Below are 18,831 nucleotides of genomic sequence, written 5' to 3' on the forward strand. Positions count from 1 at the left end.
GAGTCCTTACTCTGTGTGTCATCTCCTGTTAGGTACCTGGTCCTACAAGTGTCCATCCCGTTTGTCACCTAGTATGTGCCTCTCGAATCTGTCTCCCATGATCTTATTACATTTGGGTTCCTTCTAAGTTTGGTCACTCCAAGCATCACACCCTGTGACCACGGTGATCTCTTCCTTTGCCACTCTGATCTCTTGATACTTTCCACCTCAACACCTCTGAAGTTTTAGGTCTGTTGTCCTGAATTTACGAACTCGGCCCTGCTGCTCCTTCTGCCTAGAACGTACATCTCTCATTTCTCTGCCTAGGGAAAGTGCTACTTATCTTTTCACAATCAACTCAAATGCTCTGTCTTCTGAGGTTGCTCCTAATCCTCCTAGAAGAAAAGACTACTGAAGAAGGACATTTCTCCCATCTCTGCTAAGGGTTCAGAGGCGCCTCCATAGCGATGGTGTCTGACCTGGAACTTAACACTTTACTGGGGTTGGGGGAGGGGGGATACGTCTCCCCTCAAAATGAGAAGAAAAGGAGAGAAGGGCCTGGCACTGGCATGTGCCACGGCTTTCAGGGACACCTCAAAGTCTAGCTCTGTTCAAGGACAGGCTGGGAGGTAGGTACATTCTGAGGTCAGTGATCTTTGCACCAAAGGGGAGGATTTACTAAAGAGAGAATTATGGAGCACTACGTGGTGCAGTCTGCTTGGAGAAACGGCTGGAATGTCCTCACTCTCCTGGCCTTCAGTGCTGACTTCCTACTGTGCACTTTGCAGAGCCCAGATCACAGTCCTGTCCTACTTGGGCCTCTTATTTGCTCAGGGCAGGCTCTCATTTTCTCCCCTCTGCAGCTCCCAGTACAGGGCCCTGAACGCTGGAGGTCCCAGCAAAGGCTACCCGAATTAATGGGTATATTTTTAATAGGTACGCCCTTGAATATATTTTTCCAAAGAAGCTTGTCTATTATCTTTTTCCGCCAAGCTCCTAAAAACAAGCATCATACTAATACCCAGGTCTCAACCTCACTCTCTTACAGAAGTTAACTTTGGGGTGAGCAATACTGAGGCTCCAGCGGTCCTTCCGCAGAACCTTCGCGGGGATACGGTCCTGGGTTTCTTCCCGCCAACGCCTCCTCCCTTCCGCCCCACCCGCGCATCCCCGGGCGTGGCCGAGCGCGGCGCCTTTAAGGAGGGGGCGGAGCACAAGTGGAAAGACAAAGCCCCTGGCCGCGCGCTCCCCCTCCCCCTCCGGCGCACCACACGGACAGTGGTGCCCGGATGTCGGTGTCGCCGTCGGTGACAGATGGCGCAGTGTCTGTATATGTTAAGGGGCTTCTGTAGCCTGACTTCTTTGAATTCCAGGCCTTTCGGTCCCCCGCTGTCCCCCATTTTCAACTCCGCTGCTGAAGGCCCTTAGGCCTCACAACAGCGCTTACATAACGTGACCTTTCACCTCTTCATACTGCCCTCTAGTGCGCTGCAACCCAACTACACGGCCGGGAAAGGGGGCGGGACTCAAGCGCCAGAGCGGCAGCTCCCCTGAGCCAATAGACTGTGAGCCCTGATCAGCTCTCCGCCTATTGGAGCATTCGCCACCGGCGCCACAGGGGAGCAAGTTAGTGTGTGCGCTGGCCGGGCGGGGGGGAGGAGGGGAATCTCCCGCCATTTTTCAATAATTTCCTCCGGTGCAGCTGAGGAGGAGTCGTGACTGCCGAACGCGGGGACCCGCAGCGAAGGTTGGGCCGGAGGCTGCCGGGCGGCGCAGCGGTGTGCGTGGGAGTTCCGTGTCCTCGCGTCCCGTTGCATGGCCCTCGCGCGGCCGCGCCAGCACTGAGGGAGCCGAGTTCGCGCCGCCCTCTCACCCCTCCCCTCCCCCACCCCACCCCCGGGAACCAGGCGCTCGCTCCGGGCCGCGGGGCCTAGTGCTGCGCCGCGGGCTCGCCGAGGAGCCGCCGCCTTCCGGGCCGCAGCCTCCGCCGTTGCCACCGCCGCGATGGCGCCGCTTCTGGGCCGCAAGCCCTTCCCGCTGGTGAAGCCGCTTCCCGGCGAGGAGCCGCTCTTCACCATCGCGCACACTCAGGAGGCCTTCCGCACCCGGGAGTATCCTTTCCAGCGCGGCCGCCGGGCCGCCCGCGGGGTGGGGCGGGGTGGGCCGGGGGGCTCGCCGGGGCCGGGCGGGCCGCGCAGCCCGCGCGGGTGGCAGCTGTCAGCGCGCCGGGCGCCGGCGGGCCTGCATCCCGAGCCGGAGCTCGAGCCCGCCGTTCCGCGGGGGTGGGGGCGCGGGCCGGCCCGGAGCCCCGCGCCCTCCATCCTTTCCCCTGGCTCCGCACTTTGTCCCCGGGCCTCGCTTTCGACCAGCGGCGCCCCTGCCCCCGGGTGGCTTTAGGCCCGAAGCACGGACGGGAGACGGCTTTCCTTCTGCTGCGTTTTTCTTTCCTTTTAAATTAAACCTTCAACTTAAGTTTTTGAAATTGTACCCACGCGGCCTCGTGATCCGGCTTGTGCAAGATTTTTTTTTTTTTGTGCGTTTTTACCCGGATCTCCGCGGGGGCTCTTGTGTTGTGTTTTTTTTTCTCCCCTCCTCCGGAGTGGAGACCTGAGGCTGGTGTTGAGCTGACAAGACCGTGAGGCGCGTCACCAAGAGCGGATTCCCAGACTTAGGGGAAGGGCAAGGAAAAGTTGTCTCGGAGGAGCCTGCCTTCCCCGGCTCGCCCAGGTCTGAAATGCTGACGGCCGAAGAGGCGATCGGCGCGCATTGGACAAACACCGAGGCATGCTTCAAGTTTTCATGTTGCATTTCAGGAATGGGAGACTGGTGTTTTCCAGAAGACGTACCCTCTTTTCTGATGGCTGAAGGTTCCTTGCACAAGCTCGGTCTTTCCGTTGTATGACGTTGATTTACTTTTTTTCTTTTATGGATGCCCGATTTGAAGCTTCGGTGTAAAAAAAGTAGATTCCCGAATCACGCTTTTTTTAGGCAAAGCTTCAAGGCCGAAGGCCACTGTATTACGGAGTTTCATCAGCCCTTTCCTTGGGAAGCACTGGGTTTTTTAGTTTCTCTCTGCTTCCTTGCCCTCCGTATGGGAGGAGGTGCCCATGCGAGCGATGTCCTTTGATTTCATGTCTCTTTGATCCTCTCTTTAATGCAGTCTTGTACAAGATAACCTCATTCTTGTTCCAGTGCGGTTTGTGGAGTTGGATGTTTACGTACAAAAGGACCCGGAAAGTGGGCCCGTGCTGTTAGGAAGGCTCTTGGAGAAAGACAGCCGGAGTAGCATCTTGTAGCTGAAATGGATCTCGGGGATGGTCAGGTTCTCCTGCCTCCTTTGCCAGGTGGGCTCAGAGGGTTGAGGTTGACTTGTTAAAGGTCAGACACTGAAACGATGAAAGTCAGGGGTCGGATGCAGTGCTTTTTCTGCCTTATCCCTATAAGTAGATCCAGAAAAGAAGGCAAGTTCCGTGTGGTGGTTTGAGGTGAGGTGCCTTTCAGGGATGGGTTCAGGTGGTAATGCGGTTCTTTTTCTTGTCCTGTTAGGACTTTCAGAAAGCTTTGGAGAAGTACTCCACCTCCGCTGAGCACAGCATTATTCTAACGGTGTTCTACTTTTTTATTTTTATTTTCATTTATTTATTTTTTTTAAGATATTTAGTTGGCAGAGACAGACACAGCAAGAGAGGGAACACAAGCAAGGGGAGTGGGAGAGGGAGAAGCAGGCTTCCCACGGAGCAGGGAGCGGATGCGGGGCTCCATCCCAGGACGCTGAGATCAGGACCTGAACCAAAGGCAGACGCTTAACGACAGCCACCCAGGCGCCCCTCATTTTAATTTTTTGAGATATTTAAAAACATCGGTGGGGTAAAAAAGTTACTCTAGGAATCTGCCATATCCGTTTAAAACGTTATTTAAATATCATTTTTTGAACACTTGATGGGTACTCGCTAATACTATCAGATGTTTATTTTTCATGTCTGGTTCTAGTGTAGCATGCGAAACACGCAGTAGAGACAAGTTCAAAGTCTGATAGGTATTGAGCCATGTAAAAAATGGTTGTAGATGGTTAATTTAGAACTGGCAGCCCTGGCCTTTTTGTATCCTTTACTGAAATCATTGAAATGTAGTCCTGTATCGGAGGAGGTTCTGTTAACAATGACAGTAGAAAATGGAAACCTGAAACTTTTTTTAAGAGTTAGGTATTTATTTATTTATTTATTTTTAAAAGATTTTATTTATTTATTTGACAGATCACAAGTAGATGGAGAGGCAGGCAGAGAGAGAGAGAGAGAGAGGGAAGCAGGCTCCCTGCTGAGCAGAGAGCCCGATGCGGGGCCTGATCCCAGGACCCCGAGATCATGACCTGAGCCGAAGGCAGCGGCTCAACCCACTGAGCCACCCAGGCGCCCAAGAGTTAGGTATTTAAAAAAAAAAATTCTTCATTAAAAAAATCTCCTATGCTGGTATTTAGAACCCTTTTTAACAAAGGAGTTCTTAAATTGCGTTGCATAATGAGGGGGAAATTGCTTCCTTGGGAATTTCTACAAGTGCACGCACTTCAGGATGCTTTTAAACAATTGTACTGTGTGGTTCGCAGGTTATTATATTTATTAGGCTCTTAGTGATTTCATAGAGAACAAGTATGTGGTTGGTTAACAGCTGCATTTGAAGTATGTTCTTTCTGCTTCTTAATTTATATTTACAATTCTGTTTTTAATAGAATTTGATACTTTAATTTTCTCCTAACGCTTACTTTTGATTGCATGTATATGCAATAGCAAATCAGTGAGATGTTTTATTAACTTAACGCTATGAGTGTTGGTATGTTCTTTGAAGGCATTATTGTACCTCCTCATTAAACTTACAGTGGTAGCTGGGAATGATGCACACATTTAATGACTGAGTTTTATACATTGATGATTATGTTTATTATATTACAGCTTTGACTCTATGGTACAAAAGTTGCTTCCTGGGTTAGTCCTAAGGCAGAACACTGGATCTTCCTTGGTGAGATTAACTTTATCAGAATCATTCTTGATGAGATTATCTGACAACAGGATAATCACAGTGGCTAAATCAAGATGGGTTTTGAGGAGGAACGGAAGCTACAGCAGCCTGCTGTAGGCTGGTGTTTTTGTTGTATAGCTTTAACTGTCCTCCTCCCTAAAGCTTAGAAACAACTGCTTCAAGTAATCTTTGTAGCCTCAATATATGAGAGCTTTTAAAAGGTATGATGAGGAGGGGTTGTAAGAACACAGTTAATCTGGCAGTAGGCAAGAGTGAGTAGAGCATGTTTTAAGAGTTGGAGGTAAATTGTAGTTGCTAGCCAGGATTTTTTACTGGACGTTGGAATAGTGAGTTTGTATGTTGATTTTTATAATTTAATTTCTTTAAAGTTACACTAAGTGAGAGTTGCTTTTCACTTAATGAAGACTGTTCCAAAGACAAAATAAAAAGCAGATTTTGAGTTGGTGCTTTGTATTTCACATGGAACTCTGAGGGTTATAGTTATACTTGTTTAACCTCCATACTTTTCTGGGCCACTTCCTTTCAGGCTATCAAGTACTTTATTGAAAGAAACAGTCCTTACAAGGCTAAAGAGAACAAAGAAGCAGCATATTGTGGTAAGGAGATAGCTCTTGAAATCACAAAAAAGTAGGTGCATAATGAGATATATAGGATTTGAGAATATCTTGTCGTTTATAACTTACACAACCTTTGGAGAATTGCTTTGACATTTTGTCTGCAATTATATGTGCAACAGTGGCTGGAACATGAAAACCTCAATTGGCATTTGCTCTGAGTAGTTATTTGAGAGTAAGTGACTTATTTTGGTAACCTAAAATCTGAAATAGGATTTAGAGGCAGCTGACCGAATATCCTTGTAATGGGCTTTTTTTCCTCTTGATTTTGACTTTTTTTCGTTCTTTCTCCGGTAATAACCAGAACAGAGTTACATAAACTTAAAAATACCCAATGTTGAGGTTGTAGGAATTCTAGTTTTGAACTTTTGAGATTAATCTTAGATGACCAGTCAATTAAAATTTTTATTGTTAGAGGGCATTCATTCATTCCTCGATGTAAACCTTATTAGGTAGATAGTGTTGTCCAATAGAAACATAATGTGCCAAATAAATAAATAAAATTAAGAAAAAAAGGTGGGGGACGCCTGGGTGGCCCTGTTGGTTAAATGTTTGCCTTTAGCACCGTCCTGATGGGTCCTGGGATCGAGGCCCGCATCACGCTCCTTGCTCAGCAGAAAGCCTGCTGCTCCCTCTGCTTGTGCATGCACGCTCTCCCTCTGAAAAATAAATAAATAAAATCTTAAAAAAAAAAAAAAAGGAAATACAATGTGAGCCATGTGGGATTAAAGGTTTTCTAGTGGCCACATGTGGAAAAAAAGGTGAAAAAGAGGACAGACATAACTTTTCTTATTCCAGGACCCAGGCTGAAGGAGCAGTCCTTGTCTCTCACGTACTTTTCTAGTGGCCAAAAGACCTGGAGAACACCAGGATGCCTTTTCCAGCTGCTTGGTGGTGGCATCTCTCCTGTCTGTCCACATCTGTTCACCGAAGCAAGTCATGTGGCCGAGCCTAGCATCACTGGGGAGGGGGTGGGGGATGGGCACTACTCCTGTCTGAGGCCTTGCAAGCCACAGGGCAGAGGATGAAGTAGAATCCTTTTTCTGGAACAGAGGTGACTGTGTGGAAAGAAGAGTACAATCTACCCTATTTCAGGGTTCAGGGAGTGTTTCCTGGGGGAAGTTACTTCTCAGTTGAGATCTACAGTATAAGCAGAATGTTGTAGTTAGATGAAGAGTAGAGGACTGTGCTTTTTGAAGAGTTTGTGAATTTGAAGGTTCTTGAATTTTAACACTTGGAAGAGGTTTTCTGTAGCTGGAGTGAAGAAGTGGGAATGGAGATAGAACTGCCAAGTGGGGCTGGACATAGATCCTTGGCAGACAGGTTGAGGAATTTGGTCTTCGTCTTAAGTTTATGGGAAGCGGTTTATAAATCCGAGCAGGGTAGACGCTGACTCTTAGGAAGCTGTCTGTGGCTGCCGTGTTGAGCATGGATCTGCAGCCTGAAGACAAGCAGCCATGAAACTAGGGAGGCCATTATGCAGTAAACCAGGCCACAGGTCTGGAGGTCTGCACAAATTTACTACCCCTTGAGGAGTACAGTAGATTTCAGAAATAAGTTAGAGAGATTTTTTTTTTTTTAAGATTTTATTTATTTATTTGACAGACAGAGATCACAAGTAGGCAGAGAGAGAGGAAGGGAAGCAGGCTCCCCGCTGAGCAGAGAGCCCGACGACGAGGGACTTGATCCCAGTCCCAGGACCCTGAGATCATGACCTGAGCCGAAGGCAGCGGCTCAACCCACTGAGCCACCCAGGCGCCCAAGTTAGGTAGATTTGATAGGATTTGGTGATTGGGGAGGAAACAAGGATAATGTTGTGGTTGTCATTTGGTTAGTGGGTCATTCTCAGATAAGAAGAGAACGCTGGAAGAGGGGCTAGTTTGGAAGAGGGGCTAGTCGTTTTTTCCTTTTAGTTTTGCCTGGGAGTGGGTGGGGAGGGTAGGAAGTGAGTGTTTAGTTTGGAAGTTCTTCTGTTGAGTTGCTGTGCATATATCAGAATGGAGGTGTCTGTATTGCTGGTGTATTCTAGGGGCCTGGAGTTCAGAGAGGAGGCTGAGCTGGTGATAGAAATTCCTGGCAGATAGGTAGTAGTTGAAGTTAGGGGAATGGATGCAGTCAGTCCCCCAGAATGAGAATGCTCTTCTGATAGTGAATTTTCAAAGGAAGGTGAGAAAGATAAGTCTCAGAGTAGGAGGCTCTTTTATGGTTTGCAAAAGCGTAATCAGTAAAAAATTATTTGGTATTTAAGGGGCGCCTGGGTGGCTCAGTGGGTTAAATAAAGCCTCTGCCTTCAGCTCAGATCATGGTCTCAGGGTCCTGGGATCGAGCCCCACATCGGGCTCTCTGCTCGGGAGGGAGCCTGCTTCCTCCCCCTCTCTGCCTGTGTCTCTTCCTACTTGTGATCTGTGTCTGTCAAATAAATAAGTAAAATCTCAAAATAATAATAATAATAAACTGCCTTGAGGGGCGCCTGGGTGATTGAAATCTTTAAAAAAGGGACGCCTGGGTGGCTCAGTTGGTTAAGCAGCTGCCTTCAGCTCAGGTCATGGTCTCAGGGTCCTGGGATCAAGCCCCACATCCCCACATCAGGCTCCTTGCTCGGCAGGGAGCCTGCTTCTCCCTCTGCCTCTGGCTGCCACTTCTGTCTGCCTGTGCTCACTCTCTCTGACAAATAAATAAATCTTAAAAAAAAAATCCTTAAAAAAATTAGGTATTTAAATACGTATTTGAGGAAAAAAGCTTCTCCCTTTTCTTTCTCTTTTTTTTTTTTTTTTAAAGATTTTATTTATTTATTTGACACAGAGAGATCACAAGTAGACAGAGAGGCAGGCAGAGAGAGAGAGAGAGAGGGAAGCAGGCTCCCCGCTGAGCAGAGAGCCCGATGCGGAACTCCATCCCAGGACCCTGAGATCATGACCTGAGCCGAAGGCAGCGGCTTAACCCACTGAGCCACCCAGGCGCCCTCCCTTTTCTTTCTTAAAAGAATAAAAATCATGGAACTTGCTCAACAAAATCTTGATTGGTGGAGTGATTTTCAGTCCTGTGGGAGCCACAGGCTTGCTTCCCAGTGTGAATATATTTGCATTTCAGGGGCCGGTGGGCAAATGAGATTTTAAAGGAAGAAGAACTGGGTTTAAAAACAAATACGTTTGAGAAGAAGGCTGTTTGGGTGAGAAGCATAAAAGACCAGAGGAGGATTACCAGTGAGGCCAATTAAAATGTTTAAAAATGTTTTGGCTAGCTGAGAAGTGAGGTTCAGAAGCTGAATTTGAATAATGGCTCTGTTGTGGAAGAGGAAGGACTGAACTGAGCAGTAAGTGCGTGGTTGCACTTAGGGACTGAAGAACTGAGGAGGATTCCTTGGTTTCTGACTTGGACACGAGGGTCTTTCAGTGGGAATCACTGTTACGGAGCAAGCTTAGGAGGGAGGGAAGGGGTAATAAGAAAAGGTTGGATTGGAGGTATCATTGAGGCATCCGGGTGATACCACGTAGCCTACCACGTAGCCGGCCCTGTAGGTCTAGATCAAAGGAGGATGACTGGGCACATTATTCCTGCCTTTAAAAATAACAGCTAATAACAAAAGCTAAAATTCTTTCTTTAGGACTTGTTTGTCTCACATTCTCTGTGATCACCCAGGGAATTTCTTCAGTGTAAGTAAATACTGCGTTAGTGTTATCAGACGTTTTGAATGTCTCAGTCTGCTTAATGATTCTTTCTGTCATTATTTTACCTCCCCTTCCCCAGTGGAAATAGACAAAACCAGAAAACAAACTTACCTTGTTGGTCAGTTACGATCATGTCGCTGCGGAAGGCATGCTGTTTCCTGCCTGTAAGTTTTTATAAATTTTCAGTGAGATTGAATTTACGTAATATTATATGGATGCTTGCCTCCTGGCTTTTGGTGGTACTGCTCTTTTGTTCAATCATTTAAATAATAGTACCCCCCTGCCCCCAGGAAAATAGACTTACTGTTTTGCTTTTGGCAGACCCAGAGAAAGGTACAGTAAAGGAAGGTGCTATATACTCTTGGCTAAAACTACTGTTTCTGGATTACTTCTGGATTTTTCCCTGTCTTCTGTCTTTTCACTGATCATTAACCCTGGAAAACAAAGAATCTTCATATATAAACAATGAATTACTTGTTTAGTTGTAACGTAATATTGCAGACCGGCTGTTTAAATACATTTATGTCAACTACTATAAAAAGCGTCACTTGGAAAGTACAGAGATTGGCGGCTAATTCCGTAGTTGTGGTATCAGTTTATTTTCTTGGTAGCGTCTGTTGCTGTGCCTAATTAGTTAGTTGTCATTTGAATTTGAATGTGGCTGGCTGATAGTGAATTCTAGTCGGGATGGGTGTGGAAAGTTACCATTTATATGGCGCTAACTAAAGGCCGATCTCTTCATCTGCCTTAGAAAGACTGAACAAGCGTTTCTTAAGCGACTTGTGAGTGTAGTACTATTGGAGACAACGTAAAGACTGGGTAAATATGGTATCAAAATTATTTTTAGGGCTTTATGGAATTTATTTTTTAAACTCTAAGGACCGGGCACCTGGGTGGCTCAGTTGGTTAAGCGACTGCCTTCAGCTCAGGTCCTGATCCTGAAGTCCCGGGATCGAGTCCTGCATCCTGCTCCCTGCTCAGCAGGGAGTCTGCTTCTCCTGCTGACCTCTCTCCTCTCACACTCTATCCCACTCTCAAATAAATAAATAAATCTTAAAAAACAAAACAAAACAAAAAAACTCTGAGGACCAACCAACAGGTGATTCTGAGGTAGACTGGATGGCTTCTAGTAAATGGATCATTAGTATATGCGTAGGATTATTCCAGACTGCCTGTGAGACTGGGGCAGTCCTCTCTCTCATCTTTCCATGGAGCAGACTCAAGCTTGCTGACCATCTCAGTTGTGTAACAATTCCACATACCTTAAATTCTTATTCCTTACGACTTGTGTTTAATTTACCTTTATATTATAAATTTTCAGTGCTGTGGGAGTCTTCTTAAGATGAAATAGGTGAAGTGAAGAAATCACATAACAAAATACTAATTTTTTAAATTTATTTTTAAGTAATTTCTACATCCGGTGTGGGGCTCGAACCAGCAATCCCAGGGTCAGGAGTTCCGTGCTCTGCCAACTGAGCCATCCGGGTGCCCCTACAATACTAATATTTTATTTGTAAAACAAAACCATGACAAACCATTTTAGTCATTCTTTAGCTTTAATCATTTTATTTGGATTTGCCACTTGAAAACTCTAATTTCAATTTTAGCTTTTTATGCTGTACGTTATAGAAAGGATGCTGTAGTTTTTTCTTTATGTTATAAAGTATTTTATGGATGTGGATAAGTTGTCTCTGTTGCTTGAATATCGTTTTCCTGAGCCACCGCTAACAGAGAGTATGAGGCCCGCCTGGAAAGGTACAGTGAGCGCATTTGGACATGTAAGAGTACCGGAAGCAGTCAGCTAACACACAAGGAGGCCTGGGAGGAGGAACAGGAAGTTGCTGAACTGTAAGTAATAAAAGCATTGCTCTTCTAGCACCATCTTCATATTACTAGGAAGGGGGAGTATTGACAGTAAAACCATATTTAAAATTATGGGCATACATTGCACTGTATTACACGCGTACAGTGTGTTGGTGTCTTAGTGCCCTTGCCTAGTGGCATTTTGCTGGTAACAAAGTACGTGGAATATATAGTTGTGTACCCTTACTTAGCTGTTTACCAGGCTCTTGCGTGTCCTTGCTCTATTCTTTTACCTTGACAATACTCTGGAAATGTAGGTTTTGTTTTGCTTTGTTTTTTTAAAGAGGGAGAGTACATGCATGAGGGGTATAGAAGGGCAGAGGGAGGAGAGAATCTTAAGCAGGCTACATGCTCTGCACAGCCCAGTGTGGGGCTGGCGGGGCCCGATCTCACAACCCTGAGATCCTGACCCTGAGCCGAAATCAAGAGTCAGGCACTTAACCAGCTGAGCTGCTCAGGCACCCCTGGAAATGTGGTTCTGAGCAAAGGAAGTTGATAATAATCTAGAAGTAATACAGAGTCAGCCATTTAGAAAGATTTCTTTATTTTGTGGTCATTTGAAATTTTAGGACAATCTTTCAGTAGCTATCAAAAATAAACACATGGTTTGAAGACAGTTTATCTAAATGGGTTAAGCCTCTGCCTTCGGCTCAGGTCATGATCCCCGGGGTCCTGGGATCCAGCCCCATATCTGGCTTTTTGCTTGGCGGGGAGCCTGCTTCCCCTTCTCTCTCTGCCTGCCTCTCTGCCTACTTGTGATCTCTCTCTGTCAAATAAAGAAATAAAATCTAAAAAAAAAAAAAAATCCATGGGGCACCTGGGTGGCTCAGTGGGTTAAAGCCTCTGCCTTCGGCTCAGGTCATGATCCCAGGGTTCTGGGATCGAGCCCCACATCGGGCTCTCTGCTCAGCGGGGAACCTGCTTCCTCCTCTCTCTCTCTCTGCCTGCCTCTCTGCCTACTTGTGATCTCTCTCTGTCAAATAAATAAACAAAATCTAAAAAAAAAAAAAAAAATCCTGTCTGTGTTCAGAGTACCTACCCATCTGGGTGTTCCCTCAAAGAAAACAATTTGGGGCATAGGAGCATGCAAAAGATACATGAAACCAGGGGTGATAATAAAACAACTCTTCTAGGAATTGGGAAGAGAAGCTTTTTCTGTGGATTTTTCATTGACTTCTCTTGATAGCAGATAAACAGAGAGCATACGGTTGAGTAATCTGATACTGTTCTACTCTTCTGCTGGTGTGAAGGCCCTAGGTTCAGTTGACACCTGGTTCTAGTAATGGCTTCATAACTGACTAGTAATTGTTGGGTCCGTTAACCTGGTGTTTGTTCCTTCTTTGCTTGGTCACTTACATTGTTCCATTTTGGATTAGTGTAATTTATGTATATATTTTGTTTTGTACATTAGACCAGGGGTTAGCCTGCCTTATCTGTAAAGTGCCAGTTAGTAAATATTTTAGGGTCTGTGGGTCGCGTGATTTCTGTCTCAGCTGTTCATCTCTGACATAGTACAGTGAAAACAGCCATAGGGAAAATGTAAATGAATGTGAATGGCTGTAAATGAATGTGAATGGCTGTAAATAGAAGAGAATTTTATGTACAAAAACTAGTGGGTAGCTGAGTTTGGCCCATGGGCTGTTGCCGGCCCTCATAGTAGCTTATAGACTTCTTGAGGGCAGGTCTCATGTTTGACTTACTCAGGAATTGGTTATGGTGTTTAGGCACTATCCTCTGCACTATAGAAGCATTTACGGCTTGCTCTTTGCAAATAGAGATAATGCTGCCTTTTCTGGGTGTCTTTTTGAGACAAAAAGATGTGTGTGATGAAAATTCATGGTAAATAAAAAGATGGTGTCCGGTGACCTACGATAGAGAGTATGAAGAGTACTAAGGAGCAAGTCAGTGATTGTTACTTGTAATATGATTGTGTACCAGAAAACCCAAAGAGAATCAAGTGAAACACTGTTAGGAATAAGTAAGAGAATTCAGTTTCAAAATGTGAATAATGTAGGCTTTTCTATATGCAGACAAACGATGGGAATTTAGAGGCTAGGGACTAACCTGGAGTTGTTAGGGAAAACTTCATGGGGCTGCCTTTTTTTTTTTTTAAAGATATTATTTATTTGACAGAGAAAGAGATGGTGAGAGCAGGAACACAAGCAGGGGTAATGGGAGAGGGAGAAGCAGGCCTCCCCCAGAGCAGAGAGCCTGATGTGGGGCTCGATGCCAGGTCCCTGCGATCATGACCTGAGCCAAAGGCAGATGGCTTAACGACTGAGCTACCCAGGCGCCCCTTCTTGGGGCTTCTTGAGGAAGGTGAACTTGACAGGATAGTTTGTACCAAATTATAGAAGACAGGATGAGACATTTGTATTTAATTTAGTGAATAGTAGGACAACAATAATTTTTGGACAGGAGAGAAATATAAGATTGGAGTTAGGCTTTGAGATTAATCTAGAAGCAGTGTATAGGGTGAGTTAGAGAAGGACGAGCAGATGGAAGTTGATGCAGGCTTCCTTGGGATAATATTCAAATAGAGAGTCATGGCATTATTGGGAATAGAACTAATAAGATGGCTTCTGTAATTGTTCTTGAAAAGAGGGTTTTTAGCCCTAACTTTGGAAAAACTCTACTAACTTTGTTCTTGAAAAATCATAAAACACATGAGCATATTAAAGGTTTTCAGAAGATTTCCAGTAAAGAAACTGTAGCTTGGTTTAACCTTGTGGGTTTCAAACTCACTTGACCTTAGAAGCCATTACAGCAGAGGGAAGTTCTAAAGAACACATATGGGGTATGTTTTATGTGATTTGATAGTGAACAGAATATAGGGTGTAATGGGAGGGATTACTGAAAATGTGTGGTTTTACAGTTTTTATTCAAAGTAGAAATCACGTTATGCGTACTTTTTATAAGAATGTAAGCAATATACAGGGACCCCTGGGTGGCTCCGCAGGGAGCCTGCTTCTCCCCCTGCTCTCGCTGTCAAATAAATAAATAAATAAAATATTAAAAAAAAAAAAGGATGTGTGCGCAATACAGAGTTGATCTAAAGATCTGAACATCACTGTCCAGCCTCCCTGCCCAGAAGTAACTGTGGATAGTGACCTTCGAATCCTGGTGACTGGGAGGCTTGTTGGAGAGCGGGCTTTTATAAGGGCCAGGAGAGGCCTCATGGAGTTAGGGAAGTCTGAGGGCATCTTGGGGCGGTGATTAAGCTGGGAGGGAGCATGGTAGGGAAAGGACAAAGGTAACAGCCTTAACGAAGGCAGAGACTTCTGTTGATTGGACTGGGGAATAGCAGCTAACTCCATAGGTAAATTGTAAGGCAGTATAAGAGATTTTTAAGGCTAGCAGTCAGTTGGAGGAACATTTTTGGGTATAAACAGCACAGAATGACTGGGAGTGTTACGATTGTGGGCCTGATAGGCTGTCTGCAGTGCATGAGTGCCACATCGAACTCCTCATTTGTTGCTGTTGGGTATGTTAATTAAAATTCTTCTTTTAGTTTATTAAGTGAAAAGTAGTACTTCATTGTTTTACTTTTGCAAGGACTTTGGGTTCAAGTTATGGTTCCATCATGTTAACCCTTCCTGATTTATTTCCCTTATTCATAAAGTGGAAATTCTAGATACCTCACAAGGTATTGTGAGACCTTTTAATGAATGTGAATACATAGGAAAAAATTCATTGACTGAGACTTAACACAAATAGAATCAAGATTTGGGCTTCTAGCAAAAAAAAAGGGTGGAGGTAAGGATACGAGTAAATAATTCACACCTAAAAAGGAAAATCTCCTATATAAACAAATGGGAAAATGTTCAGCCTTACAGATGATGTGCCTATTAATTTTATTTTCCAGATGAGAAAATTAACCTGGATAGGCCCATCTGACAGAGCTTCTTAGCAGTTCCGCCTTCGTCTTGCGTGCCACATGGTTTTAAAGCTTTGTATTCCCCAGTGCTTGCTTATATTTGCCAAAGAAGTGTTTGCACTAACTTGAATTAGTTCTCTAGATAGGTTTTTCTGCATTTTCTTGGTAACTAATAACATGTTTGTTTAGTTTGAAGGAGGAGTTCCCGGCCTGGTATGAGAAACTTGTTCTGGAAATGGTTCACCATAACACAGCCTCTTTAGAGAAATTAGTAGATACTGCTTGGTTGGAGATCATGACAAAATACGCCGTGGGAGAAGAGTGTGATTTTGAGGTAAGCCCATTTTTTTGGGGGTACGATTTGACCCGCTAGCCGTACATTAAGATTAGAGCTTCTAGCATAGATCACAGAGTGTGGTTCTGTTTGTAAAACTGTGTTATGTTTGAAGTCTGCTTTACTTAGTATCAGATATTGTAAGGAACTGTTAGAACTATAGTGTAGGAATATAACAAATTTTAGAACTGTATTCATTGTTGGGAATGTTTAACATTATGTTAGTATTATGGTAATTGTTGGGGCACCTGGGTGGCTTAGTCATTTAATTGTCTGCCTTTGGCTCAGGTCATGATCCCAAGGTCCTGGGATGGAGCCCCCAGTCCAGCTCCCTGCTTAGTGAGGAGTCTGCTTGTCCCTCTCCCTTTGCCCCCCTGCCCCTCCCCCCGCTTGTGCACTCTCTTGCTCACATGTTCTATCTCTCACAAATAAAATCTTTTTTTTTTTTTTTTTAAAGATTTTATTTATTTATTTGACAGAGAAAGATCACAAGTAGACAGAGAGGCAGGCAGAGAGAGGGAGGGAAGCAGGCTCCCTGCCGAGCAGAGAGCCCGATTTGGGACTCGATCCCAGGATCCTGAGATAATGACCTGAGCCGAAGGCAGCGGCTTAACCCACTGAGCCACCCAGGCGCCCCAAATAAAATCTTTTTAAAAAATTTTTTATTATTTATTTGACAGAGATCACAAGTAGGCAGAGAGGTGGCAGAGAGAGAGGAGGAAGCAGGCTCCCCGCTGAGCAAAGAGCCCAAGGTGGGGCTCGATCCTAGGACACTGAGATCATGACCTGAGCTAAAGGCAGAGGCTTAACCTACCGAGCTACCACGTGCTCCTCTTTTTTTTTTTTTTAAACACTAAATTTGTTTTTTTAATTTTCTAGTCCAGATAGTACCAGGGTAGCAATGATTAAAGTGAAAACCTAACACTAAAGAAATCCCTGTATAATCCTTTGAAAGCTTAAAGTAAGATTCAGGAGGAAGGGGACTAACATTTGTTAAATATTTGTATGTACTGGAAATTGGGCTGATTGCTTTACCATAATATCTTGCAGAATGTGCACAAAAAATGTCGAGGTGGTAAACAAGCTACCTGTTTATCTATTTTTTAAATTTATTTTTCTTTTTTAATTTAAATTCAATTTAATGAACATATAGTGTATCATTAATTTCAGAGGTACTTTTGTGATTCATCAGTTGCATAGAGCACGCAGTGCTCATTCCATTGCATGCCCTCCTCAGTGCCCATCACCCAGTTACCCCATCCCTCCACCTACCGCCCTGCCAGGAACCTTCAGTTTGTTTCCTGTAGTTAATAGTCTCTTATGGTTTGTCTCCCTCTCTGATTTTGTCTGAGTTTATTTTTCCTTCCCTTTCCCCATGTTCATTTGTTTCGTTTCTGAAATTCCACATGTGAGTGAAATCATAGGATATTTATCTTTCTCTGACTTAATTTCACTTAATCCTCTAGTTCCAGCCATGTCATTGCAAATGGCAAGATTTCATTCTTTTTTGTTGCCTGAGTAATATACTCCATTGTGTGTGTGTGTGTGTGTGTGTGTGTGTACACACCACATCTTAATTCATCTGTCGATGGACATCTCAGCTCTTTCCATAGTTTGGCTGTTGTGGCTGTTGCTGCTGTGAACACTGGGTGCATGTTGCATGTCAGGCTCAAATATTTAAATAGCTTGTTTAGGTAAGACTCCTGGCTGGCTCAGTTGGTGGAGCATGTGACTCTTCATCTTGGGGCCATGAGTTTATGCCCTATGTTGGGTGTAGAGATCACTCAAAAAAAAAACAAAACAAAAACTTAAAATATCTTGTTCAGATTGATTTTTTTCTTTTTTAAAGATTTTATGTGTCAGAGAGAGCGAGCCAGCACAAATGGGGGAGTGGCAGGCAGAGGGGGAAGCAGGTTTTCTGCTGAGCGGGGAGCCCGATGCGGGACTTGATCCCTGGACCCTAGGATCATGACCTGAGCTGGAGGCAGCCCCTTAACCAGACTGAGTCACCCACCCAGGCGTCACCAGATTTATATGTTTTAGTTAAGAATGGTTTCAGCTGGGCGCCTGGGTGGCTCAGTGGGTTAAGCCGCTGCCTTCAGCTCAGGTCATGATCTCAGGGTCCTGGGATCGAGTCCCGCATCAGGCTCTCTGCTCAGAAGGGAGCCTGCTTTCTCCTCTCTCTCTGCCTGCCTCTCTGTCTACTTGTGATCTCTCTCTGTCAAATAAATAAAATAAAATCTTAAAAAAAAAAAAAAAAAAAAGAATGGTTTCAGCTGTATGTAACGAAATAGCCGACTAGCAGTGTCGAGTACTTCTCAGACTTGAGCCTCAATGAAATCACTTGGAGGACTTCTGAAGATACATTCTTGGGCACCATTCCCTGACAGTTTGGTTCAGAAGGTCAGAGGTAGGGCCCAAAAGTATGCAGTTCTGACCAGCTGCAGGGTGTGATGACGACACTCTGGGGACATACTTTGAGTAGTCTTGGCTTGAGCAGTGAAGACCTTTAATTGTCTCACATAGCAAGTCGTAGGGGCAGGTGGTACCAGGTTTGGGATAGAGGCTAGGTAGTATTGTCAAGGACCTGTACTTCTTGTCTTTCTGCTCTGCTCTGTTCAGGGTTTTGAGTTGTGTCCTTAGCTTTGTTGCCTCTCGGTTGTGAACTCGCGACTGTGTTCAGAGTGAGAAAGTGCCTACCTGAGCGTCGTAAGAAAACTTCACCAGAAGCACGCACTTGACCCTCACCCTTACTGTGGCGTGGCTAGACGTCCCGAGCTGCACGGGGGCTGGGAAAGTGAATATCGCCTTTTCTTTTTCCTTTGAGATTTTACTTATTTGAGAGAGAGCACAAGAGAGAGCATGAGCTGTAGGGAGGGACTGAGGGAGAGGGGAAAGCAGGCTCCCTGCCAAGCAGGGAGTGTGATATGGACTCGATCCCAGGACTCCGAGTCATGACCGGAGCTGAAGGCAGACGCTTAACTGACTGAGCCACCCAGGCCTCCCCCTGATTTTTTTTTAAAAGCCTCAGAAAAAGGCAGCCTGGCAAGAGAAAGGAGGGAGGGGAATGGCTTAGTAGCTTAACAGTAGCCAGTAATTACATGTTGGGACAAGGATTCAAACTTTTGTCTGTTTGTGTGGTTCCAAAGTTCTTGTTCTTTTCCCTAATTTACTTTGACTCTCTGGAGCTCCTAGCTAGTTCTTTTTCTATTTGTAACGTCTGTGGGTTTTAATCACATACTTCACATTAGTCAGAGTCCTGGCAGGAAACAGATGGCATATTCAAATGGTGGAATTGAACTGAATTGAATTAAAGGACTGTGGATGACAGACAACAGTGTGATCTCAGTTAAGGAAGACTGTCAAGGACCGGTTAAGTACCTGATTGTTACCAACAATAGAGAGCCTACCACTTGTAAACCCCAAAGAAACAAGGGAGCAAGTGGGTACGGAACGAGAAGAGAG

The 18,831-nt window shown here is 44.9% G+C and overlaps 1 protein-coding gene and 1 long non-coding RNA gene across 2 annotated transcripts in view; both read left to right on the forward strand.

Moving 5' to 3' along the window:
* Nucleotides 1-1,610: 1,610 nt before the first annotated feature.
* BAZ1B (bromodomain adjacent to zinc finger domain 1B) overlaps nucleotides 1,611-18,831 on the forward strand; it is a 69,527-nt gene continuing 52,306 nt past the window's right edge. Inside the window, exons 1-3 of the mRNA XM_047712783.1 lie at nucleotides 1,611-2,090; nucleotides 11,024-11,140; nucleotides 15,222-15,366. Of these exons, the coding sequence (XP_047568739.1) occupies nucleotides 1,984-2,090; nucleotides 11,024-11,140; nucleotides 15,222-15,366 (369 nt within the window). The 5' untranslated portion in view covers nucleotides 1,611-1,983. The remainder of the gene's footprint in view (nucleotides 2,091-11,023; nucleotides 11,141-15,221; nucleotides 15,367-18,831) is intronic.
* Nucleotides 2,104-10,186, forward strand: LOC125090243 (uncharacterized). The gene is made up of 3 exons (XR_007124253.1): nucleotides 2,104-3,323; nucleotides 4,923-5,606; nucleotides 9,229-10,186. It is a non-coding gene; the product is annotated as an uncharacterized LOC125090243 (long non-coding RNA).

The sequence above is a fragment of the Lutra lutra genome, chromosome 18 (assembly GCF_902655055.1).
Source record: "Lutra lutra chromosome 18, mLutLut1.2, whole genome shotgun sequence".
Taxonomy (NCBI): domain Eukaryota; kingdom Metazoa; phylum Chordata; class Mammalia; order Carnivora; family Mustelidae; genus Lutra; species Lutra lutra.